The 13964-nt window shown below is 40.8% G+C and overlaps 1 protein-coding gene across 6 annotated transcripts in view; it reads right to left on the bottom strand.

Moving 5' to 3' along the window:
- Window positions 1-3074: 3074 nt before the first annotated feature.
- The window catches only part of PCBD2 (pterin-4 alpha-carbinolamine dehydratase 2), a 58595-nt gene continuing 47705 nt past the window's right edge, over window positions 3075-13964 (bottom strand). For all 6 annotated transcript variants that reach the window (XM_054717862.1, XM_054717863.1, XM_028148320.2 and 3 more), the window contains 2 exons: window positions 5780-5860; window positions 3075-4592 (listed from right to left, as the gene is read on the bottom strand). In XM_054717862.1, the coding sequence (XP_054573837.1) occupies window positions 4497-4592; window positions 5780-5860 (177 nt within the window). In that variant the 3' untranslated portion in view covers window positions 3075-4496. The remainder of the gene's footprint in view (window positions 4593-5779; window positions 5861-13964) is intronic.

Below are 13964 nucleotides of genomic sequence, written 5' to 3'. Positions count from 1 at the left end.
TAGTTGGTTTAGCTCAGTGAATAGAGCATCAGCCTGTGGACCAAAGGGTCCTGGGTTTTATTCCAATCAAGGTCACATACCTTGTCTGGGCCCTGGTTGGGGCACATGCGGGAGGCAACCAATCAATGTGTTTCTCTCACATCGATGCTTCTGCCTTTCCCTCTCTTTTACACTCTAAAAGATCAGTGGGAAAATATCCTCGGGTGAAGATTAACAAAACAACAACAAAAAACCATCAACAATCAAGGTTTAAGACTCATTTTTATTAATGTCCCAAGATTCAAACTTTAGTCTCATCTTTTCAGTTTACATTCTCTCCCTCAGGGATCAGCTATTCCTTTTACTGCCTCCTTTAGTCATATGCCCCCTAATGCCTTCTGGGCTCCTGCCTAACATCCCCTACAGTGGATTCCTAGAGCAGTTGCTCAGAGAGAGCCTGAATCAGGTCTGTCTCCACCTGCCCCAATATATCAATGTGCCACATCCCATTGGGGGCAAACAGAAGGCCCTCAGTAAGTGTGAGCTATATGAATATACAAATGAATGGCACCAGAGATCCTATGCTCACTCAAGTAGCTGAGCATAGTGGAATTCCATCTCCAGGAACCCCAACAGTACATTTTATGCCTTTTTCAGCACCAAAGCAATGGAGAAACGAAGAAGAGAACAAGAATGTAAAGAATTCTTCATGATGCTTGGAGGGGTGAGGAATGATGGCCAGCTGAGAGCAGCAGAGAAGAGCCCAGTTGTCCTTAGTGCACTGCTTCCAACAGAAAAATCTCTGCTTAGGGATTTCCTCGGCACCCACAGCTAAATGTGGTTCTGCAGTCACTGATGAAGGCATCTCATCTGGGAATGGAACTCCAGCTGGCGAATGGAGTCAGAGGTGACAGGTTTATCAGGGTTTACTGAAACCAACCAGACCTTCTCATGGACACATGGGCATCCTGGGATGAGAAGCCAAAGGGGGGCCTCTTCTGCCCTTCAGCAGCAACTCACACTCTGCCCGACTTGGGCAGCACCACCCCAGCTGCACACAGCAGGGAAAGTCAGCAGGTAGCAGGCATGGCAGCTTGGTGACTCAAGTCTCCTGGCCAAGGGTCATTCCTTTACTAGTCCCAGTAACTGCCATTGAAACACAAATCTCACATATTAAAGTCAAGCCCTATTTCAGCTCTTGCTGCTCTACAGAAAATTTTACAAAACTGGAAGTTACAGAGTTCAACCAGTATATTTTTGAATGCTAAATTAGACAGTATAAAGACTGCTTCAGCCAAAACCAGTTTGGCTCAGTGGATAGAGCGTCGGCCTGTGGACTGAAAGGTCCCAGGTTCGATTCCGGTCAAGGGCATGTACCTTGGTTGCGGGCACAACCCCAGTAGGGGGTGTGCAGGAGGCAGCTGATCGATGTTTCTCTCTCATCGATGTTTCTAGCTTTCTATCCCTCTCCCTTCCTCTCTGTAAAAAAAAAAAAAAAAAAAAAAGACTGCTTCATACCAACATTAGTAGCCCCAATCCTATATAATAAAATCCTAATATGCAAATCGACCAAAAGGTGAAACAACTGGTCGCTATGGTGCACCCTGACCACCAGGGGGCAAACATTCAATGCAGGAGCTGCCCCCTGGTGGTCAGTGTGCTCCCACAGGGGAAGCACTGCTCAGCCAGAACCCAGGCTCACGGCTGGCGAGCGCAGCAGTGGTGGCAGGAGCCTCTCCAGCCTCTGCAGCAGCACTAAGGAGCAGCAAGCTGAGCAGTAAGGAGCAGCAAGCAGGCAAGCGGTAAGGAGCAAGGGGTCCTGGACTGCGAGAGGGCACAGGCTGGGCTGAAGGACCCCTGCTCCCAGTGCATGAATTTCATGCACCGGGCCCCAAGTGCTTTAATAAAAGTTCAGGTTTGTGTTAAAAAATATACATGCTGCTGCTTTTTGTCTAGAACAAAAACATAAAAACCATGCCTAGTCTATGTATCCAAATATTTCCTAAACCTTTTTAACGTCAGAAAGTAACCATTATGAAAAGAACTTTCATTTCAGGCTGGCCCTGCTTTGTTATCTATGGAGGTCATTGAAGGGGTCATAGGTCATGTCTATTTAACTCCTCTCCACTCTAGTGATCATTTAGAAAGAAAATGGAAGAAAACCAAAACTTACCACATCAGAGACACCAGTGCCAACACACAAAGATTTGGAACAGAAGGAAACTTGGGGGCCTCCAACCTTGCCAATGTCTCTTTCAAGTTGAAATGTCAGTTACTTGAAGCAAGTCTGGGGATTCATTCTGTTAGAATTTACCACAATGAGTATTTCCATAGACTTAATGTGGGACCTTTGATTCTCTATAGTAAAGTTTGTGAGTTCAAGCAGATGTGTCACCCTTAACATGAACCTTATGTCAACCCTCCATGTAGATGCTAATTAGTAGCTGCATTCTCAGCTCTTCACCATTGCAATTATGAGCCATATCCTGCTTTCTCTAGTGTGCTATATAGGTATAACATCCAATGAGTTTAGCATCTCAGACTTACATTCAAAATAGGAAAAGGTTTCCATTCAGGGTACAGTGAAACAAGTTCAATTATAGCACAAGGGAACAAACAAATCCAGAAGGTGGAATATTCTATAGGATCCCTGACCCAGTTTTTGCAATAAGTCAATGACATGGGGAAAGGGTTTGGGGGAAAGGGAGGGGAATTTGCTTGCTCTAGATTGAAAGATTAAGAAAACACAACAACCAGATGTGATGGGTGGACTTCATGTGGATCCTGATTAGAACAAAATTATTGTCCAACCACATTTTTTACCTTCAGGGCAATTAATTTTGCCCGGGTATTAGGTAATACCAAGAAATCATGGTTTATTTAGTTAGGTGTGATAATGGCATTCTGGTTTATACAAGAAAATTGCTGTCTTTTTTTTAGAGATATTTACTGAAGGACGTAGGGGTAAAATGAAATGCCATCAGGGAAATACTTTAGCAAAGAAAAAGGAAATGGGGGATTATATGAAGTAACTGGGACAAAATACTGGTAATTGCTAAATCTACGTGATCAGTACATAAGAGTTCAATTTACTATTCACTTCTTAAAAATTAAGTTTATTAGGGTAACATTGGTTAGTATGATCATGTAGGTTTCAGGTATGGGTTTCTAAGTTACAAATTTTGTATATTGCATTGTGTGCCCACCACCCAAAGTCAAATCTTCTCCCATCACCATATATTAGGCAGTATTATTCACTCTTAAAATATTTTTTCATGTTTAAAAACTCATGTAAAAAAATTGAAGTACTGAACTAAAATATTTGGTAATAAAACATATAAGAGTTCCTCAAAATCTATAAATAAAAGTTTATAAAAACACATAGCTTTGCCTTTTCCTCTGAAAGAATTTTAAGAATCATAAGTTCTAGCACCCAGACTCTGGATCTCCCGGCAGCACAGAGTCTGGGTGGCCTTCTTTTTCTCCCCTCCTTGCACACTCCATATCCACAGGGCAAACTGTACCTGCCTCTCCCGGGCCAACAGAACCAGCCAAGAATTAGCTTCAGAGAGCTCAGCCTCCTTGTCATGTTCCTATAGAGTTTCTCAAATTGGAGGCTGGGGAAGGTTTGCTTATTGTAATGCAGAGTGAATTTTCTGGCCTCTAAAGTGAGGTGGGTTTCAAAGATGATCCCTATTAAATCCTCCCACAGTAATGCTTCAAGAGATTAACACGTGTTCCTTGGATGAATACTTATGTATACATCTAAGCTCATTAATAAGTACATTTCTGAGTTCCTTCAAAGATGCTGTTATTGTAATTTTTAAGTAATAAATTATTTATATTCCATTTTACTCCTGTCATTAACACAAGGAGTAAATACAGTTCGTTACTGGATAATACCCAAGTAGTTTCTAGCTCAACAGCTATAGACCTTCAGTTCAGAGGTCAGAGGTTCTGGAAGCTATGGACAAAACACTTGTCCTCTTCCTTCAACTGCCTGCCTGAAAAGTAAGAATAAAACACAAGACAGCCCACCCAATTTTTGTGACTTTGTAATCTAATAACAGCAGCTAAAGAATCAATTTTAACTTCATAAGAATTGTTATAGATGGTTACAACCCTTTACCTACAGAGTTTATCATTCTTTTTGTACCTTACAACTACTCTCTAACACAATGCATTTGTAAAGTCAACATAATCATTTGAATTTCTGGGTTATAAAATGTGTGAATGCTCCTCCAACCCAACTTCTGGTCTTTAAAAATGCTACTTCTCTTTTTCAATACTGTATTATTAATACAATTATCTCGGTTGGCTTGCCTTATATATGTGACTTAGGTATAATGAAAAATACCTCAGGCTCAAATTTAAATCATTTTGTATTTAAACACTGATTTTACAAAATGTGGTATATAGGTGAACTAAATTTTCAGCGTAATTTGTTCATGTAAATCACCCTCAAAGTACATTACACCTAAGATGTGTATAAGATTTTACAAACATTTTGAAAGAAATCACAAAGAAGCAGCTGCTTTTTCAATGAACTTGGCCAGTTTCACGTCTCTTTTGGTCAGCTGACCACAGTCATGCGAGGTGAGAGTTATCTGGACCTAAGAAAGAAAGAAGCAGTTTTTAAAACCCTGACCTGCGATTCGTGGTATTCTTCTTTCGTGGTTCAGAAATCAATCTATTATGCAATGTTCTTATTTAAGAACTGGTCAGAGTAAATTATTTAGAAAACATGAATAAACAGGACATTTCCAAAACCCAGTAAACTCCAGGGGCACAGTCAGCTTCAGGCTGGCCCCAGCAGCTGCCCAAGGATGAAAAGGTTCTCTCATATGAAGGGCAATTCAGCTGCCAGAATCTCAAATTTTGTCTCTTGAAAAAAAAAAAAAGAGAGAGAGAGAGAGAGAGAGACGAAGATTTCATTTGAACTCCCATTACTTTAATTATACCCACTATTTTCAGGACATTGAGAAAAACCAAGCTATCAAAGGTAATATCTTAGCAACATTAAAAAAGCCCATTTCCAAATTAGGAAAGTGAGGTGGGGGTGGGATGAAAGAATACACTCTTGCTTCTTTGCAAATAAATTTAAAAGGCAAAAGCAAAGTTATGGGCAAGGAGAGGCAACTGTGAAAGGAAAGTTTATCCTGGTTCCTGCATGCTCTGAATTATTCTAATAAATCACAAAAATATGAAATTTTCTCTTTATTCAAAGAGAAAAAAGAACCCCAGAGAAAACTAGATAAATTCTAAATGGTATGACCATAGGCAAGGTCATTTTTTGAGGGGTATTCTTCTCACTATGCCCCTTTAAAATTAATTGATGAAATCTTTTCAGTCTGCTGTTTGTCTTAAGGAGGTCAGTTCCTACTGCAGAAACAGCATTTAATAAATAGTTATTATTTAAAGAATAGTTCTTGAGCAAATTTACCTCGAGATATTTACTTCCAATCTTTTCAATAATTTACCTTAAGAGGGTTTAACATTTTATCTGCATGGCTGATATTCAAGTTTAATTCAGGCGCCTAATATGGCCCAACTTTCATATTAGTTTCAATAGAAGACAAACATGAAAATGAAGGGCTTGGTCACGGTTCTCTTGAGCAGATCTGAAAATCTGTTACTATATTGCAATAATACACAGGGGTTCTGAGAAGAAAAAAAAAAAAGAAGAAGAAGAATGCTTTCCTAAACACAATGACACTTAGCTGTACTGGATGACAAGGAAGAAAGAGGTTTCCTAAACTCCATAAATTAAGGTGATCCCAAAATAAGGCAATTTCATTACCTTGTTGTAGACATTGAACCATTCCGGGTGATGATTCATCTTCTCTGCTTGTAGAGCAACTCGGGACATAAAGCCAAAGGCCTGCGTAAGATGAAGTCGAAAGTGATTACTGCACTGCCCTCTGCCCTGGACCTGAGAGAGACCCCAGAGCAATCCAACCAGATAAAGACACGGCTAGGGTCCTTAGGGAAGCCTGGAGAAACCAAATACGAAAGCGACTGCTCTCCGCAGAGCTGGGTAACGGCGTAGCAGGACCGTGACCTGCTGCTCGATGGTGAAAACAATCAGGCTCAAATAAACAAAGCAGGAAATTGGTCTCACCCACTGACCTGTCTGGACTGTTTAATTGTCCTCAGGACTAGACTCTCCAAAATAGCTGGGGAATAACTTCCCTTTAACCAGTGCCCTGGACCCCGACTCTCTGGAGCAACTCTGGGAGCACCGCTCTTTTGTGTTTAGTGACCGGGTTGCCAACAAGGTATCAACCACAGGACTATGGCAGAATGTCTCGTGAGTGTGTCTTAAACCAAAGCACTGACTGAAATGAACAACTTCCCTATTCCGTTTCTCAGGCACGTCAGGAGGGGATGAAAGACTTTTTATTGACATCCAGAATGAAACAGAAAAGTTTGGCTTGCCTGCTGGGGGTCTTTTTGCCGCTGCCCAGCATTGGCAATTCAAGCAGAAAGTGCCCCACCTTTAGGCAGAGGGCTGCAGGCCCAGCCACAGGTGGAAGTGTGGACCTGGAGGGCTCTGTCTTCATACCACAGGGAAAGTGCAAACTTAATTTTAAAAAGCAGAAGGCAGCCCGGGCCAGCGTGGCTCGGTGGTTGAGCATCAACCTGTGAACCAGAAGGTCAGGGTTCAATTCCCAGTCAGAGCACATGCCTGGGTTGTGGACTTGATCCCGTGTGGGGCGTGCAGAGGCACCCGATCAACAATTCTCTCTCATGATTGATGTTTCTCTCTCTCTTTCTCTCTTCCCTCCTCTCTGAAATCGATTAAAAAAATACACATTTTTTAAAAATGAATGCAAACTTGTCCTGAGAGGGGAAAAACTTTTTTTCTTGCTTTCAAATTTTTATGAGGGTAATTGCAAACAATAGGAGAGTCTGTCTCTATTGTGCCCAGAAGGCAGAAATACTTGGAAAGACTCTGAGGTAAGGTCACATTCATCACAAAGGTACAGTGGAATTCACAGAGCAGTCCCCATTACAGCCACAGAAATAAATATTTAACTTCATTACCCCATCCAGAAAAACCAATCTGATGTTAGTTGCACTGTTTTTGGATCACCAAAAGGCAAAAGAGCACATTTCTAAGTTAAAAGTGAGAAATATGGAAGATGCCATTTAAAATAATTTCATTCACAATAGTTCCTAGCTCAGAAGTCACTTTATTAAGGATAAATTTCCATTTTGACATTTAAGGTCTAAATGAAGGAAATTCAAGCAAAATCCATTTAACCAAGTATGGAATTATCAGTGGGAAAGCACTCTTCACTCTTTACCCCTTCTCATTGCAGCAGTTCTCCCCACCCCATCCACAGTTTCGCTCTCCATGGTTTCAATTACAGCGGTCAACCACGGTCTGAAAATATTAAATGGAAAATTACAGAAATAAACAATTCATAAGTTTTAAATTGTGCACTGTTCTCAGTAGTGTGATGAAACCTTGCACCGTCCCCCTCATCCTGCCCAGGACATGAATCATCCCTTTGTCCGTATCCACACTGTATACACTACCCGCCCATTAGTCACTTAGTAGCTGTCTCAGTTATCAGATCAGTCATCAAAGAAAGAGACCACAGTCACATAACTTTTATTATAATATACTAGAGGCCTGGTGCACGAAATTTGTGCCTGGGTAGGGTCCCTAGGCCTGGCCGGCAATCAGGGCCAATCTGTGGGGCGACCAGTGGGGCAATCAGGGGCCCCCGCTGGCACCCACCTTGGCTGGCCTGGGGCCTGTGGGCTGGGGAAAGCTCCTGCATTGAGCATCTGCCCCCTGGTGGTCAGTGCGCATCATAACAACTGGTTGTTCCGCCAGTCATTCTGCCGTTCAGTCGATTTGCATATTAAGCTTTTATTATATAGGATTGTTATAACTGTTCTATTTTATTATTAGTTATTGTTGTTAATCTCTTACTGTGCCTAACTTATAAATTAAACTTTATCAGAGCTGCGTATGTATAGGAAAACATAGTGTATATATATATATATATAGGGTTCAGTACTATCTACAGATTTAGGCATCTATAGGGGTCCTAGAATGTATTGTCCACAGATAAAGAATAATACTGTAATCTGATTTTCTAGACTATGTGAGGGGAAGGGACAAGTCAAATGTGAAAGTCAGTTTTAATTATTCAAACACAGAGTTAACTTGTATTAAATGATGTATGAGAAGTTCTACTGTTTATCTAGAATGCTTTATTCTTGTTTAGCTTTAGCTTACAAGATTAACCACCTCTGAGAGACAGCAATATAGTCGTTAAGGATATGTGCTTTTGAGCTAGTGAGTTCTGGATTCAAATCCCAACTCTACTACTTAACTGCCATGCAATTTAACTCCAAGCCTTTGTTTTCTCATCAGTAAAATGGGGATAATAATAAAAAGCTCATGTAATCATTCTAATAAAAAATGAGATAGGGGATATCAATGCACTTGGCACAGCACCAGGCACAGAGTAAAAGGTCAATAATGGCACGTACTGCTACCACTGCTGCTTCTGGCCGAACTTGACAAAACGTAATGATGAATGACAAGCCTTCCCAAGCCCTGAGAATCTAAGATTCCAGTTGCCCTTTCCCTTTTCCATTTGCCAGGACTAGAGATTGATACACATATACCTGACAATAGATAATATACTGTAGGGTAACACTACGATGAACATTTACTGGGGAAAACAGCTTAATGACAATAAGTGAGATGGGCTTTCAGTCACTGCCCAACTTCTTAAACCTTTGTAGCCACCATTTCTTTGAACCATGTTATCCTAAAAGGTCCAAAGTGATACTTAGAATCCCTTACCATTTCCCAAGAGCCAAATGGATCAAATGGATGATTTTAACATGGTCAGAAGTGCACTTCCAATCTTGGACTACAAGTAAGCATACTAGCAAAATCTATTTCATCACAGATATGACTTAAAACAGAACACCCATATACAATATAAACAGGGAGGCACATCCAAAGACCCTCTAACTTTGTATTTTCCTAAGCTTTATATAATTCCCTCAACCATCACCTAATACTTGCATTTAATAAAATATCAAAAAAACATTTACACAAGATTTACTCCTAATAAACCATTTACACAAGATTTACTCCTAATTCTTGCTTAGGGAAAAAACACACACTCTTGGAGCAAGGAGGCTATTCCATAACGCTTCTTCCATATAACAAAAGCAAATAATCCCCAAAATATTTATTTTAAATCCACAAATTAAAAACATCCTGAACAATGCACATTCAAATTAAAGTAAAAGAATTTCTGTAAAAAAATGAGTGGATAGGAGAGGAGAAAAGCAAAACCTCAAAGGGGAATTCTGATTATCTGAAACATAAAGAAAGAATAAGACTCAAAAGCAAGCTTAGCAGATGGTGAACAGCATCTGTCCCTTCTTCTAAGATTTTTTACAGTCCTAGCTACTTATTATCAAGATGCCAGTTGGAATCTAAAGGCCCTGAACTAGCTAAAAGTACAGGCTCTCTAAAACCATTCCATAAAGTTCTAATCACTATGTTATACACCTGAAACTAATATAATATTGTATATCAACTATAATCAAAAAATGAAAAATTATTTTTTAAAAAGGAAGCTGAAAACAGCCCAAGGCAGAACAGAAATCACTATCTAGTAAGAACTTACAGAAGAGGACTGAAAAAATGGGCAAAATAAAGTAGAAATCAATAACAGTTTATAAGAATTCAAAAATCTAGAAAACAAAGTAGATTTAATATATAGACAATTATTATCAATAAGAGAACCAAAATTCCCAGAAAAATTAGAAATGTAAGACAAGAAAATTTTCCAAAAATAAAAGATTTAAATCTATAGATGGTAAGAATTCAACCATGTATATACAACCATTAAAGAAGAAAAAAAAATCCTTTGAAGAAAAAAAAAGATCAATTAACCTCTAAGGATAAAAAGAATCTGATTGACTTCAACCTTCCACACAGCAACTTCAAAATAGAAGTCAGATGAGCAATGCTTATCAAGATTTTAGGAAACGAAAATGCAAAAATAAATTTATACCTAGCTAAATTGAAATGTTGTTCAAAATTAATGCAAGAGACATAAAATTTTTAATACAGTAATTCATGGAATAATTCCCATTCATCCTTCTTGAGGAAACTTTTTTTTTAAAGGGTTAAATATAAGTAACTAAGAGATGAATGGAGAAACCATACCAAAGGTATTGGCAGTGGGCAATAAATTCACTCAGCTCTAGAAATACATTTAAAACAATTGTGGGGGTTATAGTCACAGAATGAAATGCAAGTGTTATAAACTACTAAAAGTGTTGAAGGAAAAAGGGGAAGAAATAGGGAAGGTAGATGAAAGTTTTGAAAAATCTTGAAAACTGAGATCAAATGTTACAGACGTATGTATATTTAAAGGTATAAAATATAAGTGCTAAAAATATGAACTAAAATTGTCTGGTGAAGGGAAACAAGAAGTATAATTCTGATATTGCTTAGTGGGAGACCACTATATAAAGAAATGTTATCTAAATACCATCTAAAGAAATAGAGGATTAGCCCTAACTGGTTTGGCTCAGTGGATAGAGCGTTGGCCTTCGGACTGAAGGGTCCCAGGTTCTATTCCAGTCAAGGGCATGTACCTTGGTTGCGGGCACATCCCCAGTAGGAGGTGTGCAGGAGGCAGCTGATCAATGTTTCTCTCCCATCGATGTTTCTAACTCTCTATCCCTCTCCCTTCCACTCTGTAAAAAATCAATAAGACATATTTTTTTAAAAAAAGAAATAGAGGATTAAATTTGCTATGTAAAATTATAGGTATAATAGTATCCACTAGAAGAACTAAAACAAAAATAAAAACATTCACAATTAAGTAAAGAAAAATACAATTAAAATGAAGTAAAAGAAAATACAATTCATATTCTGATTTAAATTACAGAAGGAAAAAGTATATTGGTTCTGTCATGTTTTATAAGACCAAACATCTTTCCAATCAATAAACTAAAGAACCTAAAGCCAACCAATTAAAAGAAAAGAAAACTTTACAATGCATCTCAAAGCAAACCTCAACCAGTGGAAATAAAAGGACACAGGCAAATGTGGGGGAAAATTTTTTTAAGAAATCATAAGGGTGCCGAAACTGGTTTGGCTCAGTGGATAGAGCGTCGGCCTGCGGACTGAAAGGTCCCAGGTTCGATTCCGGTCAAGGGCATGTACCTTGGTTGGGGGCACATCCCCAGTAGGGAGTGTGCAAGAGGCAGCTGATCGATGTTTCTCTATCATCGATGTTTCTAACTCTCTATCCCTCTCTCTTCCTCTCTGTAAAAAATCAATAAAATATATTTTTAAAAAAAGAAGAAAGAAATCATAAGGGTAATTTACAATTATAAAGTATATCCACAATGAAAACTAAATAATTGTGAATATCTATACTACAAATAGCATCAAAAATCAATAAGGCAGGCCCTGGTCGGTATGGTTCAGCTGGTTGGAGCATCTCCTGTACACCAAAACGTGAAGGGTTCAATTCCTGGTCAGGACACATATCCAGGTTACAGGTTCTATCCTCAGTTCAGGCAAGTGCAAGAAGCAACTGATAGATGCTTCTCTCTCCCCCCCTCCCTTCCTCTCTCTAAGATCAATAAAATAGTAATAATAATAAATAAAGTACAGCAGTTCTTCTTCTTTAAAAAATCAATGAGGCAGAAATGACAGGAAATATAGGACAAATAGAAACATGTGTAGTTAGATACTGTAATTCACATCTTAATCCATGACAGATTAAGCAAACAAAAGTAAGGATATAGACTACTTAAACACATAGTTTAAATGGTAGAACTAATTGATATATTTTAAACTCTAAAAATTAAGAATATAGCTTTTATTTATTTTACATCATCTGTCCCTCATCCTTTATTCAGTACTAGAGGCCCAGTGCACAAAATTCATGCACTTGGGGGGTCCCTCAGCCCGGCCTGCACCCTCTCACAGTCCAGAAGCCCTCAGGGGATGGCCAACTGACGGCTTAGGCCCGCTCCACACCTGAGCTGTCAGTCAGACATCCTTAGCGCTGCGGAGGCAGGAGAGGCTCCCACAACGGCTGCTGCACTCACCTGCCGTGAGCCTGGCTTCTGGCTTAGCGGTGTTCCCCCTGTAGGAGCGTACTGACCAGCAGGGGGCAGCTCCTGTGTTGAGCATTTGCCCCCTGGTGGTCAGTGCGTGTCATAGCAACCGGTCATTATGCCGTTTGTTCGATTTGCATATTAGCCTTTTATTATACAGGACTAGAGGCCCAGTGCACAAAAATTTGTGCACTTGGGGGGGGGGTCCCTCAATCCTGCCTGCGCCCTCTCGCAGCCCAGGACCCCTCAGGGGATGTCCACCTGCTGGCTTACACCTGCTCCCCAAAGGATTGGGCCTCAGTTGGCACAGACATCCCTCTGGCAGCCTGGGAGCCCTTGGGGGGATGTCCACCTGCCAGCTTAGGCCCGCTCCCTGGGGGATCAGGCCTAAGCTGACAGTCAGACATCCCTCTGGAAGCCCGGGAGCCCTCGGGGGATGTCCACCTGCCAGCGTAGGCCTGCTCCTCCCGCAGTTGGACATCCTTAGTGCTGCTGAGGCAGGAGAGGCTCCCGCCACTGCCGCTGCACTCATAGCCGTCAGCCTGGCTTGTGGCTGAGCGAAGCTCCCCCTGTGGAAGTGCACTGACCACCGGGGGCAGCTCCTGCATTGAGCATCTCCCCCTGGTGATCAGTGCGCGTCATAGCGACCAGTCTTTCCTGGTCCTTCTGTCATTAGGGTCAATTACATATTACCCTTTTATTGTATAGGATTATTATATAGGATTATGTAATAACTAGAGGCCCAATGCACAAAATTTGTGCATGGGGGGGGGATGGGTCCCTCAGCCTGGCTTGTGACCTCTCTCAATCCAGGCCACCTCGCTCCTAACTGCCCGCCTGCTCACTTCTTACCGCTTGGCTCACTGCCCCGAAGGTGGGAGAGGCTCCCGCCACTGCTGCTGTGCTTGCCAGCCGAGAGCCCAGCTTCTGGCTGAGCGGAGCTCCAGCTATGGGAGCTCACTGACCACCAGGAGGCAGCTCCTGCATTGAGCGTCTGCCCTCTGGTGGTAAGTGCGCATCATAGCAATTGGTCATTCTGGTCGTTCCAGTTGTTCCACCATAACAGTTGCTGGGCTTTTATATAGAGAGATTGTCATGTTACTTAACAAGTAATTATTTTCATACTATACTTTCATACTTAACAAGTAATTATTTTCATACTGATTTTAAAGATTCTTCTCTCCTTCTATTATATACTCTCTCTCACTCTTATCTTATTTTTTTTTCTTTCTTTTCCTTTTTTTTTTTTTACAAACCCTTGTGTCGAGGGCTGACTTTCAATAGATCACAGCGAGGGAGCTGCTCTGCTACATACGAAACCCCGACCCAGAAGCAGGTCGTCTAGGAATGGTTCAGTGCCAGGTTCCCCACGAACTCGCTCTTATTTTTAATCCTCACCTGAGAACATGCTTATTGATTTTAGAAAGAGAGGAAGGGGGAGAGAAACATCAATGTGAGAGACAAACATTGATCGGTCGCCTCCAGCAAGTGCCCCAACCGGGTATCAAACCGACAACCTTTCAGAGTACAGGACGATGCTCCAACCAACTGAGCCAACCAGCCAGGGCTATATACTTTTCCAATTAAGTATTTTTGTTAATGAGGCGCCTGATGAACAAAATGGAATCCAGAATTGCTGGGCCAGCCAGGGAACTGACTTTGCTTGAATTCCAATCACTCAAAAAATGCCCGTCAACTTGATTGAGGATACCAGACAGTGGGAGCACTTCTACTGTCTGCTCTTTCTTCTCATAACGTGCTACTTTCATATCCTGGATTCAAACTGTTTGTTATGACATTCCAGATAAAATAACCACTGAATGGTGTGTTCTTAGTCCTAAAAGGGTTAGATG

The sequence above is a fragment of the Eptesicus fuscus genome, chromosome 6 (assembly GCF_027574615.1).
Source record: "Eptesicus fuscus isolate TK198812 chromosome 6, DD_ASM_mEF_20220401, whole genome shotgun sequence".
NCBI classification, from domain to species: Eukaryota; Metazoa; Chordata; class Mammalia; order Chiroptera; family Vespertilionidae; genus Eptesicus; species Eptesicus fuscus.
Note: the sequence above shows the minus strand (reverse complement) of the source record. Positions and strands in the feature narration are given on the sequence as shown.